Consider the following 20644-nt stretch of genomic DNA (forward strand, 5'->3'; position numbering starts at 1 on the left):
CCTGATCTCACCGCGCTGGGCCGTTGCCGGTTCCACTGATTCCGGCGCGCCTCGGTGGAGGTTCCGTCCCCGCGGCTCGGGATCGGAGGGGGGGACCAAGGCGAGGGCGAAATGGCCCGATGACAAAGGAAATGTGATCCCCCTTCGCTGCCAAGGTTTCAGAGAGGACGGACGCGAGGAGGAGGGGCGCGGGGCGCGCGCAGAGCTCGGATAGCATTGCACGACGGCTCGCGCGGAGCGGGCAGCGGGTACATCTAATATCTTCCTGCCGATGAATAATTCACGACGGCCCGCGGGGACCTGCGGCCCCGCGCAGCGGCGCGGCTAAACCGGAGGAGAAGAAGCGCGTGGGAGGCGCCCAGGCCCTGCAAGGCCGGGGCAAGAGGGCCCCGGGCCGCGTGGGGCGCGCGTGCGTGTTCAGAGCCGGCAGTTCGGCGGGGCTCGGCGGGCGCGCGGGAGACTCGAGGCGCGTGGGGCGCGCGTGCGTACTACCCGCGTGCGGCCGCGGCGGGCCCCACTAGCTGCAGCTGCGGCGGGGCTCACCGCCCTTGCAGAGAGGCCGCGCCCGGCCGTGCGCAAGCCCGGAGCGCCGCACGCCGGGCCACCCAGGAGCCCCTGGCCGCCGCGTCATGCGGTGGGGCGGCTGGCGTCGCGCGGGGGCACACGGGCTCGGCGTCGCGCCGCTCCCGGCTTTACTAGTTTGGGGAGCCTTCCTGTCCCAAGAAGAGACTAAATCCATTTAAAGAAAAGCCCACGCACCAAATACTCGTCGAACCAAATTCTGCCCCTCCTGCCGGGACTGGGATTGCACAGCGGACTTGACTTGGGGGTGGGGGACAATTCCCCTCGGCTGGCGAGAAGCTAAGCTGCAGCTGCTCCAGGAGTCCTCTGACCTCCCTGCCCCCGCTCGCCCCTCGCGTGTCAGGACTTGTTCCGGCGCTCCCGCCTCGGAAGGCGCGCGGCTCCCGCGTCCTCCTCCGGGAGGAATCCTTGTTGCCTCTGGAAAGTGGCATTTAATGCCCGCTGCGTCGCGGGTGGCAGCGCGCGGGCCGGGCGCGGCGAGGCCGAGCCGGCCGCGCCGCTCTGGTGCCGGCTCCCGTGCGTAGGCCTAATCGATGCCTTTTTTCTGAGTGAGTCGGCGGCTCCCCCACCCACCTCGTCCGCGCTCTCCTCCTCCTCTTCCTCTCTGGTCTCCTCCCTCCTCCGGGCCTGGTTGCAAATGGCTTCGTTCCCCGAGACCGACTTCCAGATCTGCCTGCTCTGCAAGGAGATGTGCGGCTCGCCGGCGCCGCTCTCCTCCAACTCGTCGGCGTCGTCGTCATCCTCGCAGACGTCCACGTCGTCGGGGGGCGGCGGCGGGGCCCCCGGGGCCGCGGCGCGCCGCCTGCACGTCCTGCCCTGCCTGCACGCCTTCTGCCGCCCGTGCCTCGAGGCGCACCGGCTGCCGGCGGCGGGCGGCGGCGGCGGCGCGCCGGGAGAGCCGCTCAAGCTGCGCTGCCCCGTGTGCGACCAGAAGGTCGTTCTGGCCGAGGCGGCGGGCATGGACGCGCTGCCCTCGTCCGCCTTCCTGCTCAGCAACCTGCTCGACGCCGTGGTGGCCACGGCCGACGAGCCGCCGCCGAAGAACGGGCGGGCCGGCGCCGCGGCGGGCGCGGGCGGCCACGGCAGCAACCACCGGCATCACGCGCACCACGCGCACCCGCGCGCGGCCGCCTCGGCGCCGCCGCCGCCGCTCCCGCCCGCGCCGCCGCCGCCCGCGCCGCCCCGCTCGGCGCCTGGCGGCCCCGCAGGCTCCCCGTCGGCGCTGCTGCTGCGCCGGCCCCATGGCTGCAGCTCCTGCGATGAGGGCAACGCGGCCTCGTCGCGTTGCCTCGACTGCCAGGAGCACCTGTGCGACAACTGCGTCCGCGCGCACCAGCGCGTGCGCCTCACCAAGGACCACTACATCGAGCGCGGCCCGCCCGGCCCCGCCGCCGCCGCCGCCGCCGCTGCGGCGGCGCAACAGCTCGGGCTCGGGCCGCCCTTCCCAGGCGCTCCCTTCTCCCTCCTCTCCGTCTTCCCCGAGCGCCTCGGCTTCTGCCAGCACCACGACGACGAGGTGAGTGCGGGGACCGCTCCCGCTGGGGGACTGCGGCCCGGCGGCGTGGGCAGCGGGTCTGGGCCCCAGGGGCGCTGCGCGGGTGCTCGCACGGGTCTCCGGGCAGGTCCCCGACTGAGGGAGGGAGCCCTCTCCCCCTTCCGGATTTCTCCGGTTTTCTTTTTGACTACGTGGCAGTCACTGCCATTGAGCCGACGACCCTGTGTGTGCGGAGAAGAGCTGGCTTCTGTGTGCGGGCCGCAGAGGGTCCCAGAACGCGAACTCCTCCTCCCCCTGCTTCCATATCTAATTTTCTGGCTGGCCAAACGTGGTAACCGCTGTCTCCAGTTAAAGGCAGGAGCTGGGGTAACACAGATGTGTATGCCTGTGTAGACCTGGCCCCCGTGGGCGAGGGTGCCTACTCTGCTCCCCCAGACAGCTTCCGAGGTTGGAGATAACCCCCTCTTGAGAGACTTTGGTTTCCTCGTTTCTGTTTGACAAAACGGGCAGGCTATTGTTTTAAGTAAGACACGGGATGGAGGCGTGTGTGAGTCTGTGAGTGAGTGTGTCTGTGCGTAGATGTGGTCTTGTGGGGGTACACCAGGGTCTTCCCAGCATACTGAGGGCTCCCGTTTAGGTTTTTCCCCCACTTTAGTTTTGTTGAAGTTCATCGATGGTTGCTTTTAAGTAAGGCGTTGGCCAGGAGTTAGGGGGTCGAGTGGGTGAGTGTGGGGTACACGTGCCCGGAATGCCCTGGTTTTCCACGTGCGCGATCATGAGGGCGGGCTATACTTGTAGTTGGGATTGTGTGGGATAAGCGGGCAGCTGCGGATCTGTGAGGGCCTCGGGTTTTATCCTCCAGCTCCCGAGATTCCGTTTCCGCAACGTGGAGAAAAAGCGCGTTCTGGCCTCTGAACCTCCCTTGTGTGGACTTGAGCCTCGTGGGCCCACCGCTGCGCCCGGGGTTGCGGGTTGCGGGCGGCGGGGGGGCGGACCTTGCCGGTTGCCCTCACCCAGCTGGAAGTCCTCGGGCCGCCCTCGCCTGCCCCGGCCTCGGTCTCTCCGGGAACCGGTTTCCCAGGTTGGGAGGTGTCCCCACCCCGTTCAACCTGAGGCTCCACTGTCCCTGGGGAACAAGCCGGCCCCGGCTGCACGCGTCTTGAACCGGGCACGCAGAGCCCGAGGGCTGAAGGGCACCCTTTGGGTTCACTTGGCTCTTGGCTGTTTGTTGAATAAATCTTTCTTGCTTATTTTTCACATCGGGTGCTACCTTAAGCCTATTCGAGCCCCTGAGTGGAAGGGGCCGAAAGTTTTAAGGCTCAGCCTCTCCTGAGAGGGTCGGTGCCTTGATGCGATCTACCTGTAGTCCCTCGGGGAGAGGGGATTGCTAGAGCCTCGCCTTGCGGGGGAACGGTCCTCGTGGGAATCGCCGCCTGCGAGGTGGGGTGGGCGTGCTGGCTGTGAGCGCGGCTGCGGCTTGCCCCGCGCAGCCTTTTCCACTTCTAACCTGTTATTTGGGGAGGAGGGCGGAGCTATTGCCTGCTGGCCTTAAGCCGGCTTCTCCTACTGGGAAAAAGTTGAAATTCTAATCTATTTGTTGTGGACCCCTCCTTTTCAAAGTTTCTTTCTAGGTACGAGGTCTAGGCGGGCCGTTATTCTTTGCCTTCCTTTTTTGTAAACTTTGAATGGACTCTTCTGAAAGTTTTCCCACATTCAGGGCTGAACGTTTCTAGCAGATTGCTTCAAAAAATAGATTGAGGTAAAAGAGATCTGCATCCCAATCCCGGGAATGGGAAGAGGGAATCAATTCACTGGGAAGTTTAGTGTCAAGGGGGAGGAAGGGGGAGAGGGCACCTCGAATCCGCCCCAGTTTCGCTCCTGGCAGGGGCGTAGATGGAACCCTCCCTCTCAGCAGTTGAGTTTAAATGTCAGGTTTTATTTATATTCCCAGTTAAAGATCCGTATACGTTTTATTTGGGTTAAAACAGTACATGCTTAGTGTTGCCAGACTTGTAAAAGGTTTATATACTTTTCAAATTATAAAACCATTCAAATGGTATGGGAGTGTGTGAAGTGAGCGCTGTTCCCTCACCCTGGGAGGTACCTGGATGCCCTGAGCATTTCAGTTTTTTAACGTGTGCAGTTCTGGTGAAGTTGTTTGGCAGAGGCAGTAAGATACTACCCTGTTAGACCAACTATCCTTTAAAACACGAAATTTTCTCAGTTTTGAGCAAAACTCTACTCCCCCTGCCCCCTGTTGGTTTTAATTTAAAAGAAGAAAACTTGGAAATTAATTTTTAGACCTTTTTAATCCTTTCTGGGTTTGGAATGTGACCGAATTTAAGTTTAAAGGGACAGCCCAGGGCTGTGAATGGGAAAGTCAGATGTTCAGAGAAAAAGCACCTGGTTTACCCAGGGGGTCCCAGCCCGGGCCTAAATTCTTTCTCTCCTTCCAAGGGAGTGATCCTTAATAGTTTAGGAATGATGTGCCTTTAGAAAGCCCTTTTTCCGACTGGGAAAAGAGCCTGAGGTCACTGTGGGAGATGACCACCTTGTCCTCTGATAGTGATGAAAGGAATGCCTAAATCCGTGTGGTTTTCAATGGGTACAGTCCGCTTCGATTTTTGAAATGTGCTGTTCTTCTGAGTTGCTCCGGTGTCAACAGGCTCCATGAAATAATTCAGCGTGCCCTTGTCTTATGGTGACTGATGCCACCTGACCTTGGGCAGGGGGTCCCCCAAGGTCTTCCCCTTTAATTTTAGGGGGAGTGCGTCCAACAGTTGGCATCTAGGAGGGTAGCCGGTCGGGTCTCTTCCCCCAGACTGCGTTCCTTAAGCATCCCCGCCAGCGTGACAAGATGGTTCTCTTGAACTTTGGTTTCAAACATTAACCGGAAAACCTAAAAGAAAGGAGCTGGGTTTGCCAACGGAATGAAGGTTGCTTCCTCCTCCTCTGTATTTGGTCCAGGTAAAAAACGAGAGTTTGGGTTTTTCGCCTCGGTGGTGATCAGTCCAAAAGGCCTGCTGGCGGGCGGCCTGGCTGGGAATGGGGCGGGGGGTGGGTGGTCGGCGCCCCGGGACCGCTGGCCGCGCGCCTCCCGCGGGGGCCCGGGAGAGGCGGACGGAGGCGGCTCGACCACCCGGAGCCGGTCTCCGCCAGGGGGACGCGGCGGGGCCGAGACAGGGTCTGCACGCGTCTGCCGGGAGAGCTGGGGAGCTGATCGGGACCGGAGCGCGCGGCTCCCGTCGTCACGAGGTGTCCTTTAATGTTGTGTTGCTTGCACGTGGGAAACAAGCCCTGCCTTGGCCGCCTCGGAGGAGCAGAAAGGCTGTGTTGTGTGTGTGTGCTCAGGGCCGGGCGGCAGCGCTCTGTAAATGGGAGAAGCTGAGTGGGGTCTGAGCCTGTTCCGGCCCCCGGAAAGGCCCTGTCACTTGGGAGCAGGGCAGGGGTGACCCAGTTGCCATCTTGAGCTGAGGGTTTCTTTGTAGACCCCGAAGATGGCAATGTTGGTTCCCTGTTAGGAAGGTGGGAGTGGGGGTGGATTTTCCTGAGTCTCTTGGATGGAAAATGGGATGAAGGGATGATGCAGTTTATTTCTGTGCCTGTATGTAACAAACTCCCTGAAAGATAGGTTCTAGAATTCCAATTCAATATGACCCTAAATGTTGACCCCAAATATTGAGGAAACCACTCTTCAAATATCAGCCCCAAACACCCTGGAGAAAGAAGGTTTGCTGCCTAAAATAATTGATTGTGGAATGTACTCCTGTATCTTACTTTAAATAAGTTCCTGCGAATGGGGATTGTACCCGAATTGGCATCAATATATTTTATTCTGTATTTACAGAGGCCAAGTTTTCTCAGGCATGCATCCCTTTGTGTTTTAAAATTATATGTGTGTGCCTTGTAAATTGTAAAATTCATAGTAAGAGGTTTTTTTGTTTAAGGACAAGAGTAAAAAATGAGTAAAAATGTGCATTCTAGTTGTTTCTGCTCCGCATCCTCAACCAGTTCGATAGGACTTGGTAGATGTATGTCTGCTTAGCACACAAATCTCACCTATTCACTGGAAAATCAGACCTTCCATACCTTGGAAATAGTTGGAAGGTTCCTGCTTTGAATCCAGTTCATCAGGTGGACATTTGTAGATTGAAATCTGTTGAATTACGAAAATGCTTGAGGAAAATGTCTGGGAGAGAAATGTTCACTATTGACTTCTCAATATGTTAGTTTTAAATATAGTCTCTACACTGTGAACTTTAAAAAAAAATTCACATGTGATCGGAGGAATGTGCCTGGTCTTCCATAAAATGCACAGAGATGCGTTTCACCAACATGGCTCCCAGGCAAGTGGCTAGTTGGGCAAGCTGTGCTGGTGAGGTTGCCTCACAGGCATGGCCGAGAGTCAGAAAGGATGCTGGTGATACTGAGGCTGTTGTGAAATCAGTGCTGTCTCTGGAGACTTATGACCAGTTTTTCTTGCTAAGGAGTAAACACTAGTTTGGGAGTTGCATAGACTTGGTTTTGGTCTATAGGATCTTTATTTCCAATGCTAGGAATATATATTTTGCAAACAGTGAAAATATTTTAGGAAGAAAACGGGTACTTTCAGTTCGTTTGATAGCACTATACATTCTTTATGACTCAGTGTTTACAAGTTAAATAGTTGTAGGACTAAAGCAGTCTGAAAGTGTTTAAAGACTGAGTAAAATTGCCTTTTTCCATCCCAGCTTTCCTTCCCATTTTAGCTACTTATAAATGCTAATTCCAGGGAGTCCTTTTCAGATTTCAGGGCATTGAAACCAACATTAAAATGTAGAATTTCCTAATTTCTCTGCACATGTAAACTTGTGAGTGCAACTGTTTCGTTTTTTATGTTTTCATTAAAAAGAAAACTTCACATATGTAGAAAGGGCATTAGCTTTGGAGGAAGCCATAAAGGAGGAGGTGAAATGGTTAAAATTCTTTTGTTGTTGAAGTAGTTTGCCAGGAGAAGAAAGGGTTTATAAACTTTTTCTGCTTATGAGGAATTTTAACTTACTTGATAATTCTATATAGCTCTCACATTTAACACCGTCCAAGTTTTATATCCTTTGGTGCTTACTGAAGTCACATGGGTTGCTTATTCTCACCAGTTCATCTCACAGGGCGAGGTTTATTTCAGATGTATTCATTCTTAGGGAATAAAGGACCATTTCGATGTCATTCTTCATGACACTTGAACGAAAGATTGAGAAGAATTCTACCACACAGGCGGTTTCCTCCTGCCTTTGCTGGTAACTAACAAAGAGTTCAGGGCTTGACTCACTGATGGTGTTTGTGCCACCTCTGTTATTTTGGAAGGGAGCGGAAAGGTATTGATGAAGAATTACAGTCGCCCAAAGGGAGCAAGATGCCTACCCTCGCAGCCCACTCCGTTGCGTCTTCCCTTGAGCTTTCAAGTTTTGTGACTTGGAGGAGGAAGCCTGAGCCATCTTTTCCTCTTCAGTTGATGCGACCTCCCGCTTCTTCAGTACTAAATTATTCTCCTCCCTTTGAGGTTTTGTCTGTACCCACAAACCTAGTTGACTGAAACCAGATTGACTGTTTTGATTGACAAGGCTCTGACTTGTTAACAGAAAAATTGGGAGGGGTGTGGGGGGTTGAGCGCAGGCAATTTACATCTGAGACTTTGGCTTAAACCCTATTCCAGCGGAATTCTTTGCCTCCTTAGAGGGCATCTTCCACTTCTTCATGTTTTAGATGCTTTGCTTGCAGTTGGCTTTGAAGGTAGGGTGGAATGAAACAGGGGAAGACCCCTAACTCCTGGCCCAGCTGAAATTTTGGGGAGATTCCAGTTTAATCTAAAGATATCAGACCAATGTTTTGTTTTGTCCTCTTTCATGTAGATTTTTCTTACCTGAGCATCAGTTCCCACCTAGTGAGTCCTATTTTTAGTACATCTGTATAATGATCCCAGTTTAAGGATCAGTAGACATGAGAAATTAGAAATTTGTTCCAAAACAATTTTCCACACAGTTCCCCTAAGGAAGTGGTGTTCTTTTTTTAATTATTTTTTATTGAAGGATAATTGCTTTACAAAAGGAAGTGGTATTCTTCAGTGATACTGCTTTCAGTAAGATACAGACTGCAAGTTGAAGTTGTAAATTTTCGGAAGAGGAGGCCTGATCATGAATAAGCGCATAATTTATTTTAAATTTTTTTGGCTACACTAGGCAGCATGCGGTATCTTAGTTCCCCAACCAGATATCAAACCCATGCTTCCTGCAGTGGAAGTGCGGGAGTCTTAAACCCCTGGACTGCCCAGGCTTAATTCTTGATTGTGATTGTTTACCTGACAAACTCGTGCAAAGTGCACATTCTGCCAACATGAATGGGGCTTGCATGAAGCAGAGCACAAGATAATGAAGTGGACCAGGTCAGTTGTGTAGACCAAGGGCACCCTTCTTGGCTCCCACACCCTGTGAATTTTGAGGGTCCCTGAGTTGGTTTTGGAACCCCTGAGCCTCTGTCAAAGGTCAGCAACTGTATCCTTTAGTTGTTCCTCCTGAAAAGTTCAGTCAGCCATTTCCTTCCATCTAGCCTTAACTGCAATTGAAGATGTGTTTGTTGTTTTTTTTTCCTTGAAATGACAATGGGTTTTGCAAACTTCTTTCATATCTTTGACCAACTGACATAATTCTAAAAATGTTCTTCTAAGAAAAAGTCTGGGCATGGAGATTTTGCTACACATGGATCTGACAGAACATCTTCAGCACAGGTGTTTAAAAAAACGAGAATGGTGAAGAGGTGGCATCAGCAGTCATGATTATAGTGTGTTTCAGCAGACTACATCGAAGATTTTGGTCTGTATCCTCTACCTCTCTTTAAGATAAGTGTCAGAGGAAGATCTTTTCCTGAGGCTCATCTCCAGGCTTGTACTGGATAAGTGCTGAGCAGAAAAGTGGATATAGTAGAGGAAGTTTTGGTAGAAGTTGGGAAAATGTTTTTGTTATGTTTCTTTAGGTTTATTTTTACCTAAGCACTCTTAGACAATGTGGTTTTGAGAATCTTGTGCTGCCTTAGTTTTCTCATCTGTAACACTTTGCAGTGTTGTAAGCATTCCAATTAATATATTTAAAGTGTCTTATAGCACACTAGAAGGCAATTGTAAATATTTTTAAAATTATTTATTTACTTATTTGACTGTGTTGGGTCTTAGCAGGCATGGGGATTTAGTTGCTCCCTGTCATGTGGGAACTTAGTTCCCCAACCAGGGATGGAATCTGTTTCACCTGCCTTGCTAAAAGCAGATTCTTAACCACTGGACCACCAGGGAAGTCTCTGTAAACTTTTTTTTTTTTTAATGAAAAAAAAATTTTTTTTTTAATTGATGTGTAGTTCATTTACAGTATTACTAATTTTTGCTATATAGCAAAGTAATTCAGTTATACATATATATACATATGCATTTTTTTTTTAGTATTTATTTTCCATTATGGTTTATCATAGAATACTGAATGATGGTTCCCTGTGCTGTATGTAGGACCTTGCTGTTTGTAATGAATAAGCTGTTGAGTTTTGAAGCAGACTCCTCACCCTATCCTTTTTCCTCCAAAGAGGAAACTGTAAAAGAAAACTATTTGTCGATGTTGGAAACTTTGGCTTCTGCTTCTGTCAGTCTACTCTGATCTAATTGGAAAGAAGCAGTGGTTTTTCAAGTGATGCAAGGTGAACTGGAGAAACATGCATAAACTTTATTTCACTCTAGAAAAACTAGCCCTCAACTTTAACTTCTGGTCTAGACCATCTTTGGGTTATAGGGCTCCCTGAGACTAGTGGAAAGATGGGCACAAGTGTGTTTAGAGGCTACATCAATGCCTGTGGCTTTTTTTTTCCTTTGGTGGAAGGTCAGTGTTTGTGTTTACATTTTATATAATGTGTTGAGAATCATTAAAGTCTTGATCTTTTGGGGGACCGTGACATTTCAAGGAAACAGATCAACTTGCTCAAGGGAACAGTTTGATTTCAGAGATGGGAATATTTTATAAGCTTTAATTTCACGGTGTTGTCAGCTCTGTTTAGGTGTTCCCGAAGAGGAAACTTCAATTATCACAAGAAAGGCCTTAAACCATTATAGAAAAACTGATACTTTATAAATGGGGAGTCAGGCTGGGGTGGTGAAGTGACTTTAGCAGGAACTTGTCTGGTCCAGCACTCTTTTTGCTCTGCTAATTTATGTACAATATTTGGCAAATACATCATTATTATGTCTTAAAATATTTATGTATTCATTGGCTGCGCTGCGTCTTAGTAGCAGCATACGAACTCTCAGTTGCAGCAGGTGTGACTTAGTTCCCTGACCAGGGATGGAACCTGGACTCTGCATTGGGAGTGCAGTCTTAGCCAGGAAGTCCAGAATTATATTTTTGAAACTTGTCTTAAAAGTCTGAAATTTAATGTTAAATTTATTGCTTGAATCTTTAGCTTCTTGTGTTTTTATCTTGGTTTTGGTTTTTTTTTTTTTAAGTTACTAAGGAGAAAATTAAATAACATACAAGTAATTTACAGCTGGAGGCTTCCCACGTGGCTCAGTGGTAAATATGCCACCTGCCAATGCAGGAAACACGGGTTCAATCCGAGAAATAGAAAGATCCCCTGGAGAAGGAAAGGGTATTCTTGCCTGGAGCATTCCATGGACAGAGGAGCCTGGTGGACAGCAGTCCATGGGGTCACAGAGTCGAACACGACTTTGTGTCTGAGAATGCACGCACAGGTACAGCTTGGCAAAAGCGAGTGTGACCGTCGCTGCTGTGGCTGCCTCTCCTTCCGGGGTTAATGTGTTGTCAGAACAGTAATTTAGCAAGGAAGAGGTCTTGAGTTTAATCTCTTGAAATGACGCATAAGTCTCATAGGAGATCTCTCAGTATCTAAATGAGAAGGGTGCTTCCTCTGCCAACCACCTCTAACACAGGCTCACCCTGTCGCCCCAGCACTTCAGAGCAAATAGAAATTCTAACACTAGTGGGTTTGGGGCTCTTATACCAGATCTGGCCTTGGTTGATGTTGGTGGCCTTAAGGACCAAATCGAGAAAGATGTTTTTTGGATTGCCGGTTCCCAGTGGTGATGGAAAATGGTGGTGCCGCCTTTATTTTGTTATCAGAAACAAAGACTTCTTTTTCAAGCCACAAAATGGGAAGATGCTTGTGGCTTCTTGGTAAGATCTGGGCTCACAGCCTAGTGTCACCCTGGAGTAACTGTGAGACCTTGGACAAGTCACTTATCTTTGATTTCTGGACCTTTCGGATGGAAATGGTTGAAGTAGTTTTCGAGAACTGTTTGTGGAGGGAAGTTACGATTTACATAAAGATGCTTTGAAGAAGGAGCTAGGAAAAATGTTTTCAGTATCGTGAAAAAAATTTAGCTTCAACTTTTCCTGCAAGTTGCAGTCAAACGGGTAAAATTCCATCTTCGTGAAATTAAATAAGCTACTTATCTTTCTTTTTTTTTTTTCTTTAAATCTTTCTTAAAAAATATTTTCTGGTTGATGGCCAAATGGTATTTGATACCATGAAATAATACGGGCAGTTCCTTACTGCTGACAGAGGACTTGATGTGTTAAGATTTGTCATCAAAATACTTGCACGTCCGCTGCTTAGAATTGTGCTCTGTGCCAAGCCTCTGGTTAGCCTCGCTGGGAGGATGGAACTGGAAGAAAGTTGTTTGAATGGGGCAGAGGGATTCTTGGCTTCCTGTGCGGCTACTTTATTTGTGGTCTTATTTACATTTACCAGAGGAAATCTAAATGTTAAAGCAAGCTCTTACAGCATCTGAACAGGTTCTGATAGGGAGGTGAGCTTGGGCTGAATTACAGGAATCTTGAAGAATGTAGGGATTTAGGTAGAAGATGGAAAGAAGGCGGGAGTGGTTTTGGTTTCTAGCAGCCTGCATTGGCTTGACTATAGAGTGTTTGTGATCTCGATCTTTTATCTGATTTTACCTTTCAGCATCCCTAAGAAAGGAGTTAAGCTCCCTCTCCCCATCTCATAAAATTGAAGTATAGCTGATTTACAGTAGTATATTAGTTTCAGGTGTCCAGGTGTCAGTATTTTTATAGATTATACTCTGTTAAAAGTTATTACTAAATAATGAGTATAATTTCCTCTGCTGTACAGTATATCATTGCTGCCTGTCCATTTTATACACGGTAGTTTGTCCCTCTTAATCCCATACCCCTGTCTTGCCCCTCCCTACTGCTAACCACTAGTTTATTTTCTGTGTCTGCATCTATTTCTGTTTTGCTGTTTCATGTGTTTCATTTTTTAGATTCCATGAATAAGTGTTGTCATACTTTCTGTCTGACTTTTTTCACTAAGTATATTCTCTGGGTCCATTTACGTTGCTGCAAGTGGCAAGGTTTCATTCTTTTTGTGACTGTGTGTATATATATCTCTTTTATCCCTTCATCTGTCGATGGACACTGTCTTAGCTATTTAGTGCTGCCATGAACATTGGGTGCAGGTATCTTTTTGAACTTTTAAATTTCACCAGATACCTATCCAGGAGTGAACTTAACGGTAGTTTTAGGGGTCCATTCCTTGTTTTTTTTTTCCCTCCTGCCATCAGCACACCTTGCATGATCTCCCTTCCCTGACCCGGGATCAGACTCAACAACAGCAGTGAAAGTGCTGAGCCCTAACCACCGGACTGCCAGGGAATTCCCAGGTCTCCCCTCCTTTTTTACCCCTTTTAGGAGGGTGGCTATTGATATGCAGAGGAAATAGCTTATCAGTCTGGAGCTAGAGCCACGTTTAGTTACTTTAACAGATAATTTAGTGTAAAGCATTATTGACTGTTATTTGAGTTGTTTGTGAGGTTTTAGCTGGGACATTGCAATGTAAGGAGAGTCTACTTGCATGCCTAGCTGGCGGGAAGCAGCTCCCCTCCTTGGGTTGGAAGATTAAGAAGAGGAAAAGTTGGGGGTTGTTAATACTGCTCTGGGTTCCTGTGGGGTCGGGTCAGTGTTAGAAACCTGGAATTAGGTGCTGCCGCTGGAATGACTCGTGAAGCTGGATTAGAGAAGTCTGTTGAAGGAAGTACCACCCAGGAAGCAGAACTCATAGAGCAAAAGCTTTCCCCACTTCAAGTTCCCTAGTGTCAGAGTCATAGGGATGCAGCTGGCAAAGCAGAGGTGTGGCCCACTCGGGGGACGGTTTTAAGCTAAGAGGCAGTTAAGAGCTCGGTCAGCAGCACAGCATGGACGATGGACTCCCACTTGGTTGCTTGATTCCATTTGAAAATTTCAGGAAAACGTGGGGGAGACCCTGGGCTAAGGGGGACTGAGGGGATCCGGGGTTAGCAGTGCCCAGCCCCGTGGTTCACAGTCTTACTAACCCAGCTTGCTGTCTGTTTGCCAGCAGGCATCCCTCGGCTCCTGCAGCCCACGCCCTGTGCTTGCTTATGGGGGGAGACTGCTTCTGTTGTTCCCAGACCTGTGTGTGTCCTGCCGTGTGAGCGTGCTCAGGCGTTCCGCCGTGTCCGACTCTTTTTCGACCTGAAGGACTGTAACACCCTGTTTCCTTCTTCCAGAGGACCTTCCTGTCCCAGGGGTTGAACCCACATCTCTCTGGCTCTTGCACTGCAGGCAGATTCTTTACCGCTGAGCCACCTGGGAAGCCCTGGGTCCCCCGTACTTGTTTGTGTAAATTACACAGTTTAAGTAAGAATGAAATCAGTGCAGAAAAGTTCTGCGTAAGCAGACCTGTCTGCCTGTGAACTCAGCTTTGGTGTAAAGTAGGAGGCCCTGGGGACAGAGCCGTGAGAAGAACCGCCCTGAACCCCTTTTCTTCATGGAGCTTGTTTATCCAGCCAGCTTGGCACTGGGGGACGCGCTCTTCTTCCCCAAAGGCGGTGCTCTGGGCCGACGGCTCTGGTGCTCTGGGCCTGCTGTGGGAACCTCCCTGACACCCTTCCAGCCCTTCCAGCCCCAGAGCCCAGGGCTCTGACCTCATGGAGGGGAGGAGCCTTGGCCCTGCAGGAAGGAGCTCGGGTCCCTGCTTCCCCTTCCTCTCCTCCGCCTTTGGGATGACCTGCCCCCCCAGGCTTTGTCCTGCAGTTGAGGGGGGCAGTTGCAGCCGCAGAACCCGAGGCTGAGAGGGAAAACCTCACTTCTGACTAAGTTCGGTGATGTCTTTGTGCTTTTGGCATTTGTTTTTGCGTATTGAGGTAAACATATACATCGTAAAATTGATCTTTTTTTTTTTAGCGTACACTTCTGCACCTTTTGACAAGGGTGGAGAGTGCCATCACTCCACACTCTAAAGAGCACCTCATCACCCCACAGTACCTGTCTCGGAGCCTCAGGCAGCCTCCAACCTGTTCTCCAGTCCTCTGGTCTGGTCTTCTCCAGAAGGCCATGAAATGGACTCCGAGAGTGTTGGATCCCCGAGTCTGGGCCTTTTCCACTTGCCAGGCTACGTTCACGAGTCCTCGCAGGTGGCAGGAGGCTGGTGGCAGTGGGCCCTCCAGTTTCTTGCTGAGTAGTTTTCCATTGTACGAATGTCCCATGGTTTTCACGTTCCCCAGCTGAAGGGCACTTGTGTTTCCTGTTGTCAGCAGCAGTGACTGTGTGGATGCCTGAAATATGAGCAGTGCTGTGTTGAGTCCTGGTGGTCACTGTCCCCAGCTGGAGCCCCCGTTTTCATCCTGGAACATTCATTTGTCAGCAAAGTTAAGTGGCTCTGAGACTCTTGTTTCCGCATCGCTCTATAGGATGCTAATGTTTGCATTCGTCTGCCTACGGGTGTCTTCTCTGTTTGAGGATCAGATGGGGTATTTCCTGACGAAAAAGTTCAGTGTACACTACATATAAATGTACATGAACAACAGGGACTCACTGTAGATCACAGGGAACTATCCTCAGTATTTTGTATTAACGTGTAAGGGAAAAGAATCTGAAAAGGAAGGAATATATACTTTCACGTATATGTGAAACTGATGCCTTGTGCCATACACCTGACACTAACACTATACTATAGATCATCTTTTTTTAATAAAAAATTTAAAAATGATATAAGTGAAGACAAATTCAAAGTGCAGGAGCTGCTTTGGAGACGGTGCTGCAGGGGGACAGGGAAGGTCCTGTCAGCTCCCCATTAGTCCCGCCCTTTATTGATTTTTTTTTTTCCTGCCCTTTATTAATAACTTTTCAGAACAATTCCCTTTGGTTTTTATTTCCATTGTATTATTACCTTTATCGGAGCTTTCAGGAGGAATATACAAAGAGGAAAATTCGTTTTTACCAGTTTAATCAGATTTTTAAAAAGCCACATGGGTGCACATAAAAAATAGAAAATACAACTCTGATCAGTGATGGACCACCCCAAGTATCTGGAGCTTTTAAGGGAATCTTGGAAAGAACTGCCTCCGTGGAGTGTAGATGGAAAAGTGTCTCCATTTTAAATGGAAGATTAACAGGGGAAAGGGGTGTTTCATATTGAGGTTGTTGATATTTATGGTGGTGAATAGAAACCAAGTTATGAGCAAGTTATAGCAGAATCCTTTCCGAGCCTGAGATAGCAGTTCATTGCAGGCAACATTTGAGGTTCACAGCAGTTGCTAATTTTGTAATCTTGTTATTCACCCTTAAGTATGCTGTACAGTAAAAAGACAGATGTGCCTTGAGATCTAAGAACTGAGGTGAAGTTGTAATTCCATTGAAATGTTAGTAACATACAGGAACATGCAAAGAACTGCACTCTGTATCTGGGCATCTCAGACTGGGACAGTGCAGCTTGTTTAGAATTTGGAAAGGAAACATTTTTCCCTCATAAAAGGAGGGATGGTGTTCACATTGACTGTTTCCAGCATTCATATACGTGTTTTCTCTCCCTGCATTGGTTGTATGGGGTCTACCGCAGAATCAAGCACAGAATTTTTCTGAATGTAATGTTCATCAGTGTGTGTCTGCTCTAGCCCCCTGGAACTAGCTCAAGGTTTTTTTTTTTTTTATGGTTTGCCTGTTGGGATGCAAAATCAATTTTCTTTTCCACCAAAGGGAAAAAAAAAATTCGTGAAAAGCAGCAGATAAATATATGGGAATAAAATCTAAGAAACGTGAAAGATGGGACGATGAGGATGAGGAGGGGATATTTGGCCTGAATTTGGGAGAAAGGATTGAGTTTCCAGCTCAATACAAGCCCCGATGTTGGCTTGTATAACTTGGTGAGGCTGGGTGTTGCATGGGGGAAGCCCACAGTATTCTGAGGTTCCAACAGGTTAAGAAAACAGGAGTCTAAAAAAATAACTGGGGTGGTATCTCTGTCCTGCCTGCCAAGCTCTTCTCATTTTGGTTCCTTGACTTTCAGTTGGCACTTCTACGAGTTGCCACTCACCGTGTGGAGGTCTCACCCCACCCCATCTTGGGGCTAAAGGCAGACAGGTTAGCCACAGTGAATGCAAAAGAGGAACCTGGATGAGCGAGTGCTTAATAAAAACCATCCAACATTTGCAAACATTTGGTAGGGTCCACGAAAGGGGGAAGAGGTAACAGTTTTGTTTTAAAAATTTGTGTCCTTTTAACAACATTGAGAAGTTTTTTTCCTTTCTTTCTTAACTGACTTTTTTTTTTTTTTTCCCCCTTAACTGAGTTTTTGTTTTGCTTTTTCCTTACCTGAGTTGTGCTTAAGACTTCCCAGCACTTGTCAATCTGGGTGGTGATTTTTCTGAATATGTATGTGTCTGTGACTGATATTTATTTGACCTTTCCTTCCTTCCTTCAGCATGCTCAGCTTGTAGTTGCTGGATGAATGAAAAATTGAGTTTTCTCAGCGCTTACCTTGTGTTCCCTCCCAGGAATACTTAATTTGGCCCACTTAACTTGAATCCTCATTTAATTATGCAAGCAACACATAAATATCTTTGTTAGGATGATCTGTAAGAAACTTTTTTTAAGTTTACCCCCAGTCCTACGTCTTTCCAAAGTGTGTAATCTGGGTGTGTTCTCTACCAAACCTTTCCCACTGTTCACATACACACACGCACGGAGTATAGAAATACCGTCTTGAAAAGCATGTAGACATTTTCCTGTACTTACTTTGCTAGTCATCACTGCTCCGGGCTTGGTGTTCGTGCTGTGGAATTTATTTAGCTGTTCCTTTCTGTGGGATTTTTCTCTGCATTGGCCATTGCCGTTTATTTGTGTCCCGCCGGTGACTTCTGGAGGGAAGAGCCCCCCAGGCCCGCCAGCCAGGGACGCACTCAGAGACTAGCAAGGCACATTTGAAATGTTAATTTGCCTTCCTGCCAGCCGCATTTCCTCCCACCCAATCCAGCCCCGTTGCCGTCAGTCTAATGGGAGAAAAATGGCTCGTCCGATGACTGACTTTGCATTTCTGTGATTGCTTTGGGGTGGGCGTCTTTTTGTTTATTGACCCTTTGGATTCCCTCCCCAAATTGCCTTGGTTCCTGGGCCTCTCTCCTGGGTTTAAAAAAAAAAATTCGTAGGCATTTTGGGTAAATACGGCTCTTTCTTCCAGCAGATTTTTCAGAGTCCTTGGCTAGCCTCAGTTTAATTTAACTTGGTATACAATTTAAATTTTAGTGTTACTGACAGTCGTCTTTCATTGTCTTTGCATACTGTGTCTTTAATCATATCTTAGAATATTTTCTTAGTGTATCTTAGGAGGTGGGATCTAATTTTATCTAGAACGAACGATGAGCCTGAGGTCCTGACTGAGTGAATGGTCTCATTTCCCCCTTTTCTCTGAACCCTTAAATTTCTGGGAAACAGTTGTGAATATAGATGTCCGCTGGGGGTGAAGAGAAGGGAGTATTAAGACCTTTGCTCAGTGAATGCCAACTGGGTTGCAGTTTGATGTATGTATATTAAGTGTTCATGCTTTGTGGTCATATACCGGTGATCTCTTAAAAATAAATGGTAATGGTAATGCTTGATAAATGCATTTTATGCATATCTGCATAAAATACAGATAAATGGTAATGCTTGATTTGGTGTAGGCCCATTAGACGTCAGTGGGTTTTTGCTTGTTATTATGTTTTTAAAAATTTATTTTTAGCTGCACACGGGTTTTCTCTTGAGATGGCGTCTCTTGTCGTAAAGCGTGGGCTCAGCAGATGTGGTGTAGGGGCTTAGTTGCCTGCGGCGTGTGGGATCTCCCTGGACCAGGGGCAGAAGCTGTGTCTCCTGCTTTGGCAGGCAGATGCCTAACCACTGGACCACCAGGGAAGCCCATCACTGCGTGTCTGAGCACATGTTGTTCTGTTGCCCACTGTGTGCCAGTCACTGGGTCCTGCAGACCTGCCTTTTCTTCCCTGGGTTTTTCATCTTCGTTGGTTTTTTTAACTGGAAGAGAAGCAAGCAGTCATTTTAATCCAGGCAAGTGCTAAATAGCTAAAAATATACAACTTGCTAATTCCGCTCCCCAGATGTAACTCCTGGTAACAGGCTGGATTCTGTCACTGGTCTCCTTTTCTGTGCTTTCACACCAGTATCTTTATGACTATTTATCATTTAACCTTTAATCGGGCACACTCTGTTAATAAAGCTGCTCGGAAAGTATCATTTGTAATACACCTGTAGTTCTACATCTTGCTTAGTCATTCGTCATCACCTTTGTTGAGGTGTAGTGTAGGCATAATGAAATGCACCCATTTCAAAACATTTATTTATTTATTTGACTTCGCCAGGTCTTAGTTGCAGTATGAGGGATTTTTAGTTGCAGCATGCGAATTCTGAGTTGGGGGATCTCGTCCTCTGACCAGGGATCAAATGTTGGTCCTCTGCTTTGGGATTGTGGAGTCTTAGCCACACTGGACCACCAGGGACGTCCCAAACACCCACATTGTAAGCACACATTTTGGTGGGGAGTTCGGGCAGATTTATACATCTGTGGTACCACCACCACGATCATGATGGCACATTTCTACCACCTTAGAAAGTTCCCTTGCCGCAGTAATCTTTCAGAGCTCAAGTCTGCCCTGGTCTTGGGAGGATTTATGGGGACTGGAGTGGGACACAGGCCTTTGGATGTGAATTAGACTGATGGCATCGTTGCCAGGTCTGATGTCCTGGTTTATTGCTGAGGTGGGGGCGAGCTGTAAAACACCCTAAAATCTTGACCCTTGAGAGGCATTTTTATCCTTTGCAAAGGCCCAGATTCTCTCTTTTTTCCTGTCTTAAACATTTGCCATTTCAGGGCCACAAATGCAAATGGTCAGGGAACATTGTTTTCCAGCAAGCAGTTGCCTGCTGGGAGGCAAATTCCTCAAGGATTGCTTGGAAAATGTGGAAGTAAATTCCATTCAATCAACACAACTTCTCATTGAACACCGGCCATGTGTCTGCCCTCTGCGGGTGTTTGAAGACACAAAGGAGTAGAACTGAGGGTGCCTTCTGGGGACCCTTACTTACATCACCATACAGGGAACTAGAATAGCCGGGATTGGGGATATTCTGGTGAGTCATGTACAGGTAAAAGCATTAAATAGTTGATGAGATGTTACATGCTCACGTGTTAAAAAAAAGAGTTCCAGGGCTCAGGAAAGGGTGGTGCAGTGGAGAGAGTTGAAGCCCTCCCAGCAGAGTGCTGGGAGTCCTGTGTGTCCTTTAGAGCAGGGGTCCCCAACCTCCGGGCTCTAGTGCCTGATGATCTGAGGTGAAGCTGATGTAATGATAATAGAAATAAAGTGCACAATAAATATACTGCCCTTGGATCCTCCCAGACCACCCCCACCCCGTCCATGGAAAAATTGTCTGCCACGACCCTGGTCCCTGACTCCAAAAATGTTGGGGACCACTGCTTTCGACGGTTCTTATCACTGAATCTAGGCCCATGTGGTCCCAAACATTTTTGAGAAAATTCATAGCTTTCCAGGCCTGCCAGGTCAATTGGGGTGACCAGTTGGTAACTTCTATTCCTGAAGACTCCCTTTTCAGAAAATTTTGGTTTTGAACTTCTTGGAAGAGTCTTGAGTTGTCCTGGCGGACACTGGCTGCACTTTGGGGTGAGGGCAGTTCCCTGCCCCAAAGAGGCTACGTCAGTGTTATTCACAGCCACCTTCCACTGGTTTTCAGCCGCTTTGCATGTATGCGCAGACCCGAGGAGCTGCTTTAGTTTAGTAAGTTGATCATTGAGTGTTGTTGCAGGGGAGGGGTCCTTAACCCCCGGGTGCTGTCAAGATCGTTTCTGCCCTTTTCCTCTTTCCTGAGGTTTGGCGTCCGCCCCCAGCGAAACCTGGGTCTGCCTGCAAAGGAAGTAGTATTTTGCTGAGCCGAAGCTGGGACAGAATCAGGGTTGGATCCTGTGAGAACCGGATACAAGGCGTGAAAGAGAATTTTTTTTTTTTTCTTGCAAGGGGAGAGGGGTGAGAGTGTGGTGGGACCCACCCAGGTAGACGGTGAGGACCAGTCGAAGAAGAAAGGCCTGGGAGCCTTTGAGGGCGTCTGCAAAACTGGGAAGCACTTTGCTGGGGACCCTGTGGCGATTAGAACGTTATCTGCAAAAAAGCAAATGTTCAACCAGTGTTTGCGGAGTTAATTCAAACAGGCTCCAGGGAGCGGTTGGGCC

General features: G+C 48.4%; 1 protein-coding gene across 1 annotated transcript in view; it reads left to right on the top strand.

The window, feature by feature from the left end:
* Positions 1–1219: 1219 nt before the first annotated feature.
* TRIM71 (tripartite motif containing 71) overlaps positions 1220–20644 on the top strand; it is a 61217-nt gene continuing 41792 nt past the window's right edge. Inside the window, exon 1 of the mRNA XM_061128824.1 lies at positions 1220–2098. Within this exon, the coding sequence (XP_060984807.1) occupies positions 1220–2098 (879 nt within the window). The remainder of the gene's footprint in view (positions 2099–20644) is intronic.

This window comes from Dama dama, chromosome 24 (genome assembly GCF_033118175.1).
Source record: "Dama dama isolate Ldn47 chromosome 24, ASM3311817v1, whole genome shotgun sequence".
NCBI lineage: Eukaryota > Metazoa > Chordata > Mammalia > Artiodactyla > Cervidae > Dama > Dama dama.